Here is a 16,397-nt window from a genome sequence, read left to right on the forward strand (position 1 = left end):
CCCCTTCGCCGCCCCGCATCCTTCGGGGACAATCACTTTATTAAATGTTAGGTTTAAAACTAAATCTTTGCTAGGGACAATCACTTCAGGCATGTTGCGGCTTGGCTGTTGCATGTGAGAGTAGCCACACAACCCACATAGGCTAAGATTTTGTCTTATTCATTTTATTAACCTGGGGACTAAGGTGGTTGCTCTCAGATTCATTTAATTGATCACTAGTCCCTAGCAGATCCCTAATTCCCAATCCCACTTGTCAAAAAGTACTGTATGTGCCACACCATAGGAAGAACCAAACCGTCCATTTGATGGGCACACCATACTACCATAGGCATAGGATGATCCAAACCTTCCACTTGATGGGCACATTGTAGGATGATCCAAACTGTCCATTTGATGGGCCACAACGTAAATAGGTTGTGGCCCAAAAATCATTTCCATAGGATAATCCCAACCCTCTGATCTATAGAGGAATTGCATATTATGGTACCTTCTATAGATCGGAGGGTTGCAATCATCCTATGGAAATGATTTTTGGGCCGCAGTCTATTTACGTTGTGGCCCATCAAATGGACGGTTTGGATGATCTATGGTGTGGCCTGTAAAGTACTTTTAAATTGTAGCCTATCAAATGGACGGTTTGGACCATCCTATGCCGTAGCCCATACATTACTTTTTGAAAAATGATGGACTATAGGAGCGCACACCATATAAAATCTCATCACTCATCAGAGAGATGTTGCCTTTATTTGGGGAAGGGAGATTTTGAAAGAATTTAATGTTGCCTTACAGTGATGGTTCGAGGGAGAGATTTTAAGGATTTCTAAGGGTAATATACTATTATAATGAGGGACAATGCCCAATGGATTATGGGTAAAAGAAAACATAAAAAGCTATGTCAGGAACAAAATTGTACTAATGGAAATTATGAAAATTTTGGGAGAATCTTGTAGATATGTTTTGATCCAAGGGGTTTCTAGTAGTTTTCCCAAAAAAAAAAAAACACTTAAAAAAATACAAGAAAAAAATGGCATTAATGCGAGGCGGGGTGGGGCCAACTTCATCCCCTTCTCTTCCCCTTTCCCGCACCGGGGAATTTTTTAAATCCCCTTCCCCTTCCCCACTCAAATCGGGGAATCCCCTCCCCAAGCGGGGCGGATCCCTGCTTTTCCGGGTGAAATTGCCAGCCCTACTACGATGTACCATGTGTCATTTTGTCAAAAGATAAGGTCCCTTTTTTCCTGAAAAATTAGGGCGGTGATATTTTCCTTGAGGCCGTTAATTGAGTAGACCCATTGATTTAGTGGGCCACTATGACTTGAGAGTTCATTTTCAATCCCACCATGATCGGATAATCTCAGCCCTTTGATCCAAAAGAATTCTTTTACATTTGGAAAATGATATGGTAACCGAGAGACTAAGACCAATGGGAGAAACCAACGATAAGAATGTGCAATTTCTGATAAAAAAAACCATTTTGTGATTTTCCTAAACCAAAGGACTGGTTATAAGTCACTTGCAATGTGGGGGCAAGAACCCATTTGTTCGGTTTCATGCTTAGTTGTAAAACCGGTTTTCCCATGCCTTGTTCGCAATTATGACAACGTAATCAAGTCTACCTGATTCCAGTCGAGCATGAGGATAGTGGTGAAGAAGAGACTCCAGAACTTGAGGAATCATATGAATCATGTCAAGAAGTTCACAAGAAAATTTGGCAAAAACGCTCACAAAGAGCCCAACATACCCTTCCAAATTAGCTGATTTAATTCACAAGTAATGAGCATTTTGATTTTTTAGGCTAAGTGTTTTGTCGCTCATATCATATGTGCTGAGCCTTGATTATCCCTCTCTTGCATGTTCCGAGTTAGGGTTGGCTTTGTGCTTTCATTGTATCATCTATCTCTTTATCTAATAAATCCGTAGGGGTTCCTGCCGCTAAACCCCAGCTTACCCATAATAAAAAAATTATGACAACTAATTGTGAGTCCAAAGCCAATTATGGGTCTCAAAATTAAATGTATTTCTCTCGAGTGTAAATAAACACCAAATTAACCAGCTTTGTCATTGATTTAGTGATCTAGAGAGCACGTGGATTAATTGATGTTTTCATTACAATCTTTTATACGAAAATTACAATGCCCACAATTTCATCTACACAATCCTCGGAAGCATATCTTCCTGCCACAAGTTTTAAAAGAAAGTTCGAATAATTGAAAATCTCTTGAAAAAATCTGAAATTTTGAATGCAATGTTTTGAATTTTAAAAACTCCATTTTAAAAGTCACTGATGAATTAGATAAGGAGAACGGTTATCCCCATTCATGTTTTTAATTGTGGGAGAAGCCTTAAGCAAATTCATTTTAAAATTTCTCAAGATATTGATTAATTTTAATATGCAGATGATGTATTGATCTTCCCACGGAAGAGCATGGAGGGACTTCTGAATCTTCGTGCAATTCTCGCATGGTTTGAAGCCAATTTTAGATTAAAGACAAACAATTTCAAAAAGCTCCCCGGGGGGTTATTAATATTGGGGAAGAAAGATGTAGAATTCATGCAAGAGAGTTTGGAGAATCGAATAGTTGCCTTTTCTTCTACCTTAGACTGCCATTGTGTTTCGGTTGATAAAGGCAGAATCACATTGATAAAGGCGGCATTGACAAATCTCCCAGCCTACTACATGTTGATGTTCGAAATCCTCACTTCCATTGCTAAGAGACTTGAAAAACTAGAAAGAAACTTTCTATGGGATAGAAAAGCGGATAAGAAGAAACTGAATACCGATAAATTGTACGGAAGTTATCATTTAAAAAAAAATAAAAAATTGTGAGGAAGTTCGTCTGCTGAGATATCAATGAGGCCAAGGTACTGACAAACATCAAATGGAGAAACATAGCCTTGCTTGAAAAGTGACAATTGGAGGAATGGAGAAGGATTACAGAATTTTTGGAGAAGCGTCATTGCCTCCGAGGCCCTCTTTGTTTTGGATTTTGAGAACCGATTATGAGTTCAAAACTGATTACTGGACCCACCAATAAGCAGTTTTGGACTCACAATCAGTTTTAAAAATCCAAAACAAACAGGGCCTGAGTATGGTAACGCAGACACTGCCAAATCCTAATCTAGCAAACACACGCACTTGACCATCCCTTCATACTTTTGTTTCATCTTATTTAAAAGCATGGACAATGTCAAATTCTAATCTACCAAACACATGCACTTGACCATCCCTTCATAATTTTTTGTTTCATCTTATTTAAAAGCATCAACATATACAGTAAAATAGAAAAACTTCACTTTTTCAAATTTATCCCAAGATTTTCTCATATATATGCAGAAATTTTGGAGTATTTGCCTTGCCAAATTATTCCCCAATCTAAACTTTGTGACTATGATATCCTACATGCTCAAGAACATGAACCACTTGGCGACCAATAGGCAAAAGACATGATAAAGAAATAGTATCAGTCACCTAGTAACTTGATGTGGATTTATAGCTTCCCTTACCAACGAAAAGAATCAAGCACTAAAGAAAACTCAAATGAAATGGACAAAGGGGAACTAAAACACATTCAAGGGAATTACAGTTTGCAGGTTGCAAGTTCAGTGACCTACATAAACTGGCTAGAAGAAATTGTTGTACTGGCTAGTGAGAGAATTTTTGAGATTTGAATAAAGGTTATAAAGAGAGTACTGCCAAAGATTGGAAACCTCATACCATGAGTTGAGCACTGCATCATTCTTATCTGTGCCCGAGAAAGCCAACTGGATGCCGAGACTGCAGTCAACTGAGCCACCCTGGCTTTTACAATTGGAGGTTCTGATTGCACAGTCCTGCTTATTGATGCAAACAAAAGATGACTTCCCTGAACATGAGGCGCATCCATCCCTCTTCCAATATAAGTTCTGTAGGGTACCCTTATTGAATTCAAGTACCTTCATACAAGTGCATAAACCAAGTTAAAAAATGATGAGATGAAAAAGAATATTAAGATTCTAATTATGCACACAACCAATTTAATTGTCTGACTTACCAGAGTAAAGCTCGTTATGATGTAGGTGCCATTTCCAACAAAAGTAGGGATGGACCTTGCAGCATACTTCCGTCCAGCAAATGCTACCATGTACCCACCATATGTATCCTGCAAAAACCCATGAAATTACCCAATGAAGGTTGAACTATTCCATAGAGTGGTATATCCATTTTAAAATGATCCATTGTGGGTGTTAATAAAGATAGAATGATGTTACTGTTGAGACATTGGAATAATAAAATATGCTACAGTGAAGATGAGAAGCAGGAAAGAAATTCTTTCACTAGATCTATGAAGATTGGCTAAGTTTTTAGATGAAATCATCGAGTGTTGTACGACTCTTGATTTTTCTTCTGTGTCCCTGAGAGTGCTAAAGGCTTGGCAGATAAATTGGCCAAATATGGTGTTAATAGAGTTTCAATGTATACAGGGAAACCTCTGTCAGCTGATTTCAAGACGTAATCTTTGTTCTCTTTAATTGCAATTATATTTTCTCAAAAAATGGAGAAGTTCGAAGAAGTTATATTCAACAAACACAAAATAATGGCTTTATCTCAACTATTGAGCTCTCTTATATTCAGTAATTTTAAGGGTCACTTTCCAATTTCATATTCGACTGGGTTATGCTTTCTCTTGAAGGGTTTCTGTAAAGAAAATCTTCTGAGGGATGACCCTTACTGATACTTTATTTTCTGGGTTTCTTCATAAAATTAATTTCAGAATCTTGGAAGATAATGAAAATACAACTTTCCATCTATGAGTGGGAATATCATTAAGAAACAGCAAATATGGCAGAGAAAAAGATACAAGGCAAGCTAGAGGAGGAAAGATAATATAAAATTAACAAACTAACAGTTTAATAGATGACGATTAATGTAGACCACAAAAACCTTCATCTCTGCCCCTTTGCGGCCGATGGGTTTGAACATGAAAACACTACCACCGGATCTATAGATCAATGGATGAGATAAAAAGGTTTTTTAGTAAATTGCAAATGGGTTGAATCGTACCGGAGAGAAGGTGTGGTGTTGATGGTGAGGAGAGAGATCTCGTCAATTTTGGGGTGGAAGATGGCAAGTTGGGCATTTGAAAGAGAGAGGCGGCGATCACAAGGAGAGAGCTCGACCTGGTTCATGAAGAAGGATTCTCTGCTGGAGAAAACAATTCCAAAGGTGAAACCATCCCATTTCTGGATCTTCGCATCTGCGCAGGGCTCGAACACGTGGTTTGTATCGCCCGCATTAGCCCCTCCGATCATCATTGCCATTATCATCACCATCGCGTCCGCACAAGGCTCAAACATTTGGTTTCTATCTCCAGCAAATTTGAAGAACAAGGATACAACAAATCTGCTCAATTATAGTTTCAAAAAGTAATAAAGTGCAAGGAAACAAAATAACAATATGACTATTAATTAATGTCGCTAAATCATAATGACAAATAAAATATATGAAACCTAAGAAGAAAGAACATATTACAATTACAACATCATATAATATAATGAGAGCTGTCGAAGTCATGTTGTGTGTCAGGTAGCTTCTTGACAGCCCTTCCTAACAAGCCACACAACTAACAATGCATTAATGGCAGCAGTTTTTGGACACAGATACCCTCATTTTCTTATAAAAATTGACCAAAGTGGAAATATTTTTTTTTCAAACATCTGCGTTAGATAAGATCTTCATTTCCCACCATGTTAGTAATGAAAGACATCATCTAGCTAACCTGTGCATTGTATGCAAAAATTCTGAAGAAAGTAAACCATAATTTTAGCCTTGGTGTGGTAGTTAGAAGGTTTGGAGCTTTTTTCTCAACCAACTTAGTGCAATTGTGCACTTTCTATGACTGCCGAAGTCTTTGAAGGGAAGTTGAAGTCATCTTGAAGAAAAAGGTAATGGCGAGAGCAACTCTTCAATTGAAAGCAATAGTGGTAGGCAGCACAGAGCAACTCTTCAAGTCCAAGCAATAGTGATAGGCAACAACACTCACTATCTCTTGCAATGTGGAACCAATCACATCATAAGTTAGGATGAGGCTTGAGCTATTCACATCAGTGTTTAAAAACTCGTTGACTCAACTTGAAACTCGCTGAGTCGACTCCCTTTTACCTTGGCCGCGTTCCGCGTTGCACTGCATCCGCATTTCTCGTTTTGCCCTACAGAGTCAATAAAAACTCCTTTGACTCTCCCGAGCTATGACCGCGTCAACCACGTTCTTGGATGTGTCCGTGTCGAGTCGACAAGGATTTTTCATGGCCGAGTTCCGCGTCACATTCACGTTTTTAAACACTGATTCACATATGATGGGGACTATTACACCTGAGTCTTTGGATAAAAAAGAACTTGGTTTCCGACCATAGGGAGGCCACCTAGGTTGAAAGAAATGACAGGGACTCAGGGAGGCCACCAACAAATAAATCAATTCTCGTATGAGTGAGAAATATGGAACACATGTATCTTTCAATAGGTAAAAAGCCAATTTGAAATAATTGAGTTTTGAAGTCGCAAAATAAAATAAGAAAAAAATGGATCTGGGAGTAGGTTCAAGGTCAGGCTTCTTGTCAAGTTCCAAAACAAACTCCAAATTGCACACTATAGTTAGGCAAATTGTTTATGTGCTTTGTTATTCATGTTAGAGAGTACCATGAGCAGATAAATAGCAATCACACACAACGCATAGATGAAACTCATAAAAAACCTAATTGCAAAAAATGGAAAGGCATGAGAATTGACATTAGGGATGAATGTACATCCCAAAACTTCCCTTAACTTCCAAAGCTTTCGATCCACCCAAACAAGTATCCAAAAGAACCCACCAATCCACCAAACCTTTTAAACAAAAAAAATCTCCAGGGCTGTACCTGCTTCCAGAAACAGTGACGGTGATAATGACAATGACGATGATAACAAACAACAACAACGACGGCAATGGTGAATGAGGCGCACGTCTCACAACGATGGGGAAGTCTGATATTCGGCTCCTCTGTTCATGATGACAACAAAAGGAGAAAGAGGGTGATGTCAATGATAACCCAAAGGTGCATCACCGGAGAGCGTTGGAGGCTCACGACCATTTACAACAAGAAAATTATTTCTGTATATGAAATGAATAACTACAAAAAAAAATAAAAAAATTTGATGGGTAAACTACAAAAAGTTGTGATTACTGTAAGCGACCTTAGAATATTTAATACGAAGGAAAACTGAACAAATGGGAAATCTTGCATTACCATGCACAAGCCACGAAGTAATTTAAAAATCTTATATAAAGCTCACTAAATATTGAATACTTTATAAATCAGAATGTGGTTATTTAAGACCTTGTAAATGTAAATTCCTTTTATAGATATCAAATACCTAATAAGTACAGGTAAGGAGACTGAAATGTCCAATAATAGTAATCAGATACTCGGAAACCTTAAATAATTAAGTGGCACAATTAGAGGTTGTCAAGACTATATGTTGATTGGTGACCATATGCACCACACATTTATAGTGGGCATTGAAGAGGCACAATTTGGGATGGTCATATGAGTTACCTAACAAGTCCATTTAGTTCTTTTAATGGTATTATTACAGTAAGAAATTTCCCTACTCTTATTAGGTGTCGATATGAAATGCCAAGTTGATGTGTATTATTGCACTCAACATTGGAAAGTTCTCATTTTTCTTCAAGGGTTAATAACAATGTTTCCCTGCCAATGCTAAGCAGACACAACAAACCAATCAGTTTTGGATGTTATCAAAGGAAAGTGACCAGCTAACCTCTTAGGTTTCGTGAGTGAACAGAAAACCCTTAAAATTGTGATTTGTCTATTGACACCTTATAATCAACATTAAAAAAGAGAGAGTCAAGGATAGTTCTTTCTTAAGTGAAAACAGAAAAAGACTCGAAAAAGGTAAAGAGAATTGGAGAACTAAAACTCTATGCACAACTCAGAAGTTGTAGTCTAAGGGAAACATACAAAGCTGTGACCACAAACTCTCAGAAACAGTTTTATAAAATCAAACTCATGTAGAAGCCAATTAAAAGATTTATTAAAAAACAGAGGAAAAAAGAAAAAAGAATCATCAATGATCAACATGCTCTTTCTAGAGACATTCTAGGCGAGATCATCGGTGTGGCCAATAGTTGGGATCTAGCAAGAGAACAATTTTAGGAATCAAATACCAACTGAAGGCTACAACAATTCAAAGGCTAACTAAGACACTTAAGAAGCAAAAGGAATGCTTATCACTAAATCCATCTCAAAATTGCTTCTTAATTATATTATTCAAAAGTGACCATTCCCAGACCAATTGAGGGGGGTCTTTATGTGAGAGGTCTTTGGGAATTTGAGAACCCCATGTATTCTACAAGCCATTAAAACCTACATTGTTAATTCTAGAAGTATTTCAAATGCCACCCTAAGATGGTATCGATTGTAGGTTGAAAATGGGATTAAATTCATAAAACTTGATTTATATAAGAAATTTCGGGGTTGTTGGGGTTGAATTAGGATATCTTATTCTTGACAGTGATTTCAGGTGTGTTTAACATTTAGGAGTTAAGTTTCTGGAGGGTTATGAAAATTTTTAAGATTAGTACAGAAAATCAGATCGAGTGCCCACAAATCAAAAATCGAGAAAATGGGATTAAATTCACAAATTAAAACTGAGACAATGACGCCAGAATAGTGATTAAGATTAATCTCCAAATCCAATGAATTCAAAGTTCAAACAAAGACCCAAATCTTTATAACCTTACAATTTCAAGAGCGAGTCTACAGCAGAATTTCCAGGAAAATAAATCAGGGAAAAAGAAGCCACACCAAACTTTGAAATCTCATCGGACTGGCTTTCAATTTTCTTGTAACGGAGCCGGAGAGAGAGAGAGGAGGAGGAGGAGGAGAGGAATTTTTTTTTATGGTGAGTGCGCGTGAAGTACCTCTCACCATATAAAATCAGTCGCTAACTCACTACCTTAACAATTCCGAAAGAATAGGGCCCACTTAACAGCCAATAGGAGTTTTTTATATATGGGAGAAATTGTAGGGAAATGTTATCAGTACTAGTGTATTTTGATGTGAGCACTCCTGACTTTATTAAAAGTACGGTATGTCCCGCATCATAGGATGATCCAAACCGTCCATTAGATGGGCCACAGCCTAAATAGATTGTGCCTCAAAAATCATTTCCATAGGTTGATCCTAATTCCTAACCCTCCGATCTGAATGTAACCCTCTATAGATCGGAGGGTTAGGATTAACCTATGAAAATAATTTTTGGGGAACAGAAATGTTTATATGATTAATGGGCGTATAAACTCGTATTTATTTCCTCGATTTTTTTATTTTTTTTTGGTTAGGGTTTTGTGATATCTAGAATTTAAGGAGAATTTTCGACTAATTGTCTATTTTTATTTCATAATTGTTAGTATGGATTTTTTTAGAGGTATTATGCAGCCTTCAAATTTTTATCTTTCATCTTAGGCTCTTCCAACAAAGCAAGCTTGGACCAAAAAGGGGCCGGGCCTCAGGACTCCATCATCGAATCCAAGAGACCGGTTTAGGCAAGGCTCTTTGGTAGGAGTTGGGGTTGAGGGAACTCCATAGAGGATATTGGAGAAAGTGATCCAAACAAATTTTGATTTGTTTTCTTGCCCAAATAAATCGAGCCCCCCACCAAAGGGAGATCCATCAATTCATTTCTATTAATGAAATCTGAAAATACCAGCATACTTGGAGTGATTCCCACTCAACTAGCTCTAGAGTGACATTGAAGTGTCCCCACTTATAACACCATGGGTAGCTCCAGCAACCTCTGACCGAATCAAGTTCCTCCCATAAATTGTTATGGCTTGCCACACGATTCGCCAAGAATGAGTCGTTGATGTTCTATTTGATCAGAATGGAAACCGAGAAAGAGCCAATCTGATCTTCCACCAAAAAATAAAAAATAAAAAATCAAACTATCCCAAGGCACCAGAATGCCTCCCATTGTACCCTCCATGTCTAGAGAAGAGAGACAAAAATTGCTATTCCACCCAGGATCCCTTAAAAAAGACTTGTTAATACCCTCTAGGCCTCAACTTGGTTGGGATTTGTATATCCTCAAAATTTCTTTCACATAGAATGATCTCCCCAAGGGAGCCCAAACTCCATTGTGTGTCTTTGGCTGATGGGACTTCATCTCCCGTCTCAGGGGTATGGGTAGATTCCCTTCCATCCGGTCTTTCCTTTTCCTCTGTACTGTGTGTTCCTAAGTTTCCCTTTATTCTACTTTTTGTTAGTCAGTTAACCAAACATCTAAGTTGTTCTGTTTCTTTTTCCCCTTCGTCGTGTGTTTTTCAGGATCTGAATACGGGAAGGACGATTGGTTCGGGTTGTCGGGTGAACGGCCTTTATTACCTTCATCAGCCGAGTACCATTGTCGCTTTACATAGCTTGGTTGACTCTTGTTAGTGGCACCGCTGATTGGGACACCCATTCATGGATAAGTTACGCAGATCTATTTTTATGTCGAGTCCTGCTACGACGTTTCGGTGTGAGTTTTGCGAATTGGAAAAACACCATAAGGTGTCTTTCCTATCACATTTATTTAGTCGTGTTGCCTGTCCTTTTGAGTTAGTTCACTCTGATGTTTGGGGTCCTTGTTGAACCTCATCTTTATTTGGCTTTAAATATTTTGTTATCTTTGTTGATGACTATTCACGTATGACATGATTATATTTAATGAAAGATCGTTCTAAGGTGTTATCTGCTTTTTGCACCCTTAATTATGAGTGTTGATTGTTAGAGAAGAGAAAGAAAGGAGAAAAGAGTGAGTTGGAGAATGCTCCCCCTCACTTATATAAAGGAGAGAACATATACATAAGACCACTATGCCCTTAGGCATGTACCCAACACATACACACACATCTAACACTCCCCCTCAAGCTAGAATGTAGATATTATACATTCCAAGCTTGTGACAAATCATTTAATCTTGCTTTACTCAAGGGCTTAGTGAGGATGTCAGCTAGTTGGTCCACGGATCGAGTGAAGGAAACATGAATCTCCCCTCTATGTATTCTCTGTTGAATGAAATGACAATCAAAGTTTTCTATTTCAGCAATCAAAGTTATCTTCAAGCATTCTCACCAGCTTTTATTTCTTTATACGTGATCGACTTATAGGAACATATTTGTCTAGAAGCTTAACTTTGATATGCGTTGTTTATTGTTTTTCTGGGTCTCATTTGATAAGTGGTGTTGAGAGCACATCAATGCAAACAAGTGTTTTTTGGTTAGGATCTGGGTGTTAATGAAGTATTTTATGAGGACATGGTTCAGTTCAAACTAGTGGATTAACCTCGTGGGAATATTGAAAAGCATACTCTTTCCCGAAAGGCCTGTATGAGTTTCGGAATGTAAATGTAACCCTAGGGAGTTGTAATGTGTTCTCAAGTTTTGCTTAAATCAGCTCAGAGCTAAAATTCAACTTGTTAATATTTCTTTTTATTTTATCTGAACACAATCATCTATTCTCAGACAAATTGGCAAGGTAAAACAGTTACATCACACTGACTGATTACTTGTCTTTCTCCATCAGCCCAGAATAGATCACAAGCATTCAAAATGGTTATATTTACACATCCGTCTGTCGACTTTTACCCATCAAGGACCCTCCCAAGTTTGACACCTTCAGAAGAGTGAAGACAAAGGCTTGCTCTCAGGTCCGTTGTGCCTATGATTCTCGAGGTCATTCGTCTACAAAGCAGTGCGGTCGAGATGTTACTAAACTCACTGCTTGACCTCAACAGACCTGTGCGTTCTCATCCACTTTCAGAGGCATCTTCAGCAACATCAACACGTTCTTTGTAAGCTCAATTGGGTGAACTGTGAAATAATAGCCACTTCATGGGCGGGGAAGGAAACATATGTTCGTTTTTCGCAATTGTGCTTTGCCCATTTGCATATTATTAGTCTCATAAGGCAGCTTTAGAACACCCACTCAGAAAAAAAGGCAGCTTTAGAGCACATAAATGTTGAGTGGTGGGGCATCATCCATTGAATCATCAGTGATTCAGTGGCATTCTTTGTATACTAGGTCGCTATCTCTTACCCTGATTTTGTAAGCTTATCTGTATCAATTGTCGCTATCTCTTACCCTGATCTTGTAAGTTTATCTGTATCAATTGTCTCACTCTTTAACAAGTCCTACCATAGGGTCTCTCTGCAGTTTCTTTTTGAGCTTCTTCTCTTCATGTCTCTTTTTCTCATTTTGTTCCATTCAGCTGAAACATCAATGTAAATTTGAGGTCCTAAAGTATTCATTCAATAGCATATAAATGTGGGAGAGATTGAACAATATGCCATTATACACGATGCATAATATAGTCGTACATACTTCATTACATTTATGTGTGTGTGTGTGTATTGCAAAGGCTTTATAGATAAAGAAAAGGAAAATGATATCCAAACTAACTTGTTTTTGGTAATGGAACTCCCTCAACACTTTTCTGATTGGATGTTGATAGTTTTTTTTTTTTTTTGGAATTGAAGAACCTGTAATATCCAATTAAAAAAGTGATGCTATATTGTGTTGTTTTATTTCTGTTTCCTAATACCATTCACATACAAAGAACACATCTTGTTTTGGGCCTATTTAGCTAGAGACATCCCAATCTTAACCTAGAAAAATATGTGAACTCTTTCATTGTTGACAAAGGTGCGCAGAAAACCCAAAGTATGCTGTATTGTGTTCTTGTCTTTCTGGTTCCTAATACCATTCACTTTAAAAGAACCCATATATGCAGTGTATATTGTCCATATAAGCAAGAAACTGTGGATTTTATGGAATAATGGGGGTGTCTGGATTGCTGTTCTCTTCTCCAATTGGGCAACCTAATGTTCATTTCAGTCAAACAAATGGAAAATCACTAGCTATTTGTTTATGTGCCTCAAAGACTATAGGGTTCTTTTTAGATCCCTATGTTCACTTCTTCCTATATAAAAAATGGAAATTAGCAGCCACCCCAGCCGTCCATAAAGGGAAAAAATCATTCTCACACAATGAAGTTGCTTCCATTCTTCATGATTGCCATGCTTTAGAAAACTTGAAATTATCAGGGCACCAAACATGTCATACATTTGGTACAGTTTTTTCTACATATCATGGTACTATGCATAACTTTTCGTTTTTTTTTAATTGTTTTGTCCAATATATAAGTTGATCTTTGAAAAGTGCCAAACCACCCACCTCTAGGGCATTGCAATAAATTATTAGTTATTGAAGAATTACTCATTCTTAAAAGTGGTGTGCACTTGAATCAGTCCTACTTGATTCTCCTTCTAAAGGAAGTAAACCTCATCTTGTTTGAAATGGGAAAAAAGGAGATGCAAATTGAGGATTCCTTAGCATTAAAATAAGGGTCCATTAGGATAAATGAGAGCTATTTGGCAAAAGGTTAATTTCTTATTTCATAAATAGCTGTATTCATATTTCTCATTAATCCCTCCAAGCTGTAAAGAGTGCGACACTTGTTATGAGTTCACAAGGCATCTTTCGAACTGGCCTGAAGATTCAATGGTTGTGATATTGTATCAGAATGAAATTTAGAGGAACTTACATGGCCCATCTAAAATTACGAAAGAGTGTCATAGCTTAAAACAAGATAAATAGGAAAATGATATCCCCACTCCCTCCTATACCTTATTTTAGACCTTATAAATGTAAAATTTTGGAACTTTTAAATGCCTTACTATATTTCTTTCTATCTATACAATCGCTATATCCATATCTATCTATACCGTATATAATGAGAACATTTGGGTGGCCCCGAGGTTATTTAAATCCTTATAAATGTTAATTTCTTTCTAGCTATTAAATATCTAATACATATAAATTTCTCGTTAGCTATTAAATATCATTAAATAGAGGAAAGTTTTTCCAGTCGGCTGACTAGAGAACCTTCTCTAGTCCGCTGACCAAAAACATAGTGGGCCCCTGTTGTTTGGATGATCCAAAGCATTCATTTGATGGGCCCTGGCATAGATAGGGTGTGCCTAAAAAATCAGCTCCATAGGATCATCCTAGCCTTTTGATCTCTGGAGGTTAAAAATGGAAAGTGGAAGTTAAAAACACAGTGAGCCCACGTTGTTTTGATGATCCAAAGCATTCATTTGATGGGCCCTGACATAGATAGGATGTGCCTATAAAATCATCTCCATAGGATCATCCTAACCCTTCGATTTATGGCGGTTAAAATGGACGCGTATAAATCCCACAAATCTGTTCATTTTTAACCTCCACAAATTAAAGGGTTAGGATGATCTATGCAGCTGATTTTTTGGGCACACCCTATCTATGCCAGGGCCTATCAAATGTATCTAGTCCGCCGACTAGAAAAACTTTCCTTCGTTAAGTATATAGTAGATCTGAACTTATGTATAGCTATTAACTACCTTACATTTTTAAGCGCTAGTTCTATTTCCACCTCATAAAAACCTAGTTATAAAAGCACTTCTTTCCACTTGTTTTCTTGTTTTGATAATAGCACTTCTCTCTTGAAGAGCTTTTCTATATATTGATAGCTGATGGACTCTTTGAAATTGTAACATCTTTAAACAGCTTATTCAGAAGTGTAAAATGAAGAGGAGTGCAGTTATTAAAATATCATGATTTCCTTATAAATAACATGAAATGTTACCCTGGATGCTGCCAATTTATAGAGAAAGTCACATTCTACAAAGGGGTACGAATAGAAATTGCCACTAGTATGAAATGAGGACCCATTTGCATAAAAATGAGAAGAATAAGATACATGAGGAATTTGAGAACAGTGAAAACAGAGGCAACAGTTTCCTGACTTGAAGAAGCATAAAGAGCATTAGAATTCTATCATGAATGCATTCAAATTGTATTGAGAAAGGCCCACATCCGCCGTTGGATGTAATGATTTCACATGTTTTGTTTTCATGGGTCTTTCAGTCAAAGCAATGATATGTAGTAAAAAAGATGTTAAAGGTACATTGGCTTGTAGTGGAGGGTTTGTGTGTGTCTGTGGACACCCCTATGATTACTCCTTTCTTGGGTTATAATGAAACATGAATGTTCATTTATTGTATTAAAAAAAATTGGGATGGGAAACAAATTATGACACTTTTTTAGTGAGTTCCACCTCCCCAATATTATACAACTTGTTTTGTGTAGTGGTCTTGCATTTTTTTTTTCAACCTTTTCTTATCTAATCCCAATTTGCTTTAGATATTATCTGTTAGGGAAATGCTATTCCCACCCCCTTTCCCAGCATTTCTTCCCCTTGTGTTTCTCTTTTCTTGAAAATGAAGCTAAGGACAAATAAAAAGGGGGTGGAAGTGCAGTCCATTTTAAGAAAAGAGAAACAAAAGGGGTGGAAATATTGTCCATTTTGTTTGTCTTTTCCTGATTAGGTGGATTCATTTTTAGAAAAGACAAATAAAAGTGGGTGGAAATATAAAGACGAGGGGAAATAAATGAAAGAATAGGGGTGAGAGTATCATTTCTTTATAATCCTCCTGGTTGCTTGCTTCATTTCTAAAGTTCTAACAAATGGGCCGGTCTTTTTTCCACAATATTCAGAACTCCAGCTAAGGCTATGTTTGGAAACCATGAATTCTTCTTCTTTTTTTTTTTTTTTTGGAGAGAGAGATGAGGGGTTTGGAGTGTAGGAAAGGGAGAGGATTGAGAAAGCATGAGTGAGGAGATGATGCAAGTGTCATAAAAATAAAAGGAAAAATAACTCTATTTTGGATAGATTTTTTCTTTTCCCTATTTTCGAGCCACATCACACCCTCTCCTCGCTCACAGGCCCTCCCTTTCCCACCACTTGATACGCCAATATTCCACTGTAAAAACTTTCATAGCTGTCAAACATGGCCTAGTGATCGAGTTCGTGTTCGAATTCAAACTTTTCCCTACGAAGTCAGCTGGAGTCTACTCTTATTTACCTTGGCTGAGATCATGTTCGAGTTTTAGTTTTTCCCTACCGAGTCGATCAAATCTATTTTAACTCGTGCGAGTTTACAAAGTTTACTTTATTAATCATTAACATGCTTCATCTCCATTCTACCTCAGCCCATCTAGCTCATGTTTGAGTCCCAAGTTTTGAAACACTGACTAAATTCCAATTCTGCTCATTCCACAAGCTCCAAAGGGGGTAGAGATTTTGAGCCTTTATTAAGGGTATGTCTGTCATTTAAAGTGAAAATAAATCAGTGTCTTTTGGCCAGAGACTCTAGGGAACTTTTGCAGCGTGCATGCAAAGCACATGCAAACAAAAGAGCATTGCATCCCAAAAATGCTGAAATAAATGTATAAATAAATATGGAAATAAAAATAAAAAATAAGACAAAAAAGAGAAAAAA

General features: G+C 37.3%; 1 protein-coding gene across 1 annotated transcript; it reads right to left on the reverse strand.

Moving 5' to 3' along the window:
• Positions 1–3,461: 3,461 nt before the first annotated feature.
• LOC143850850 (uncharacterized) lies at positions 3,462–8,949 on the reverse strand. Its single transcript, XM_077360118.1, has 4 exons — positions 8,842–8,949; positions 6,892–7,013; positions 4,032–4,139; positions 3,462–3,933 (listed from the first exon to the last, which is right to left on the reverse strand). Exons 3-4 carry the CDS (start codon positions 4,119–4,121, stop codon positions 3,622–3,624), a joined length of 402 nt encoding a protein of 133 aa, XP_077216233.1. The 5' UTR covers positions 4,122–4,139; positions 6,892–7,013; positions 8,842–8,949; the 3' UTR covers positions 3,462–3,621.
• Between the last annotated feature and the right edge of the window lie 7,448 nt (positions 8,950–16,397).

Source organism: Tasmannia lanceolata, unplaced genomic scaffold, assembly GCF_043159265.1.
Source record: "Tasmannia lanceolata isolate RefF3 unplaced genomic scaffold, GAP_Taslan_0.1 ptg000018l, whole genome shotgun sequence".
Classification (NCBI taxonomy): domain Eukaryota; kingdom Viridiplantae; phylum Streptophyta; class Magnoliopsida; order Canellales; family Winteraceae; genus Tasmannia; species Tasmannia lanceolata.

Bases quoted from the DNA above. Each gene is read 5' to 3' on its own strand.
- LOC143850850 (XM_077360118.1), bottom strand. From the start codon at position 4,121: ATGGTAGCATTTGCTGGACGGAAGTATGCTGCAAGGTCCATCCCTACT. The intron at 3,934-4,031 runs GTAAGTCAGACA...ACTTGTATGAAG, and splicing joins TCATAACGAGCTTTACTCTG to GTACTTGAATTCAATAAGGG.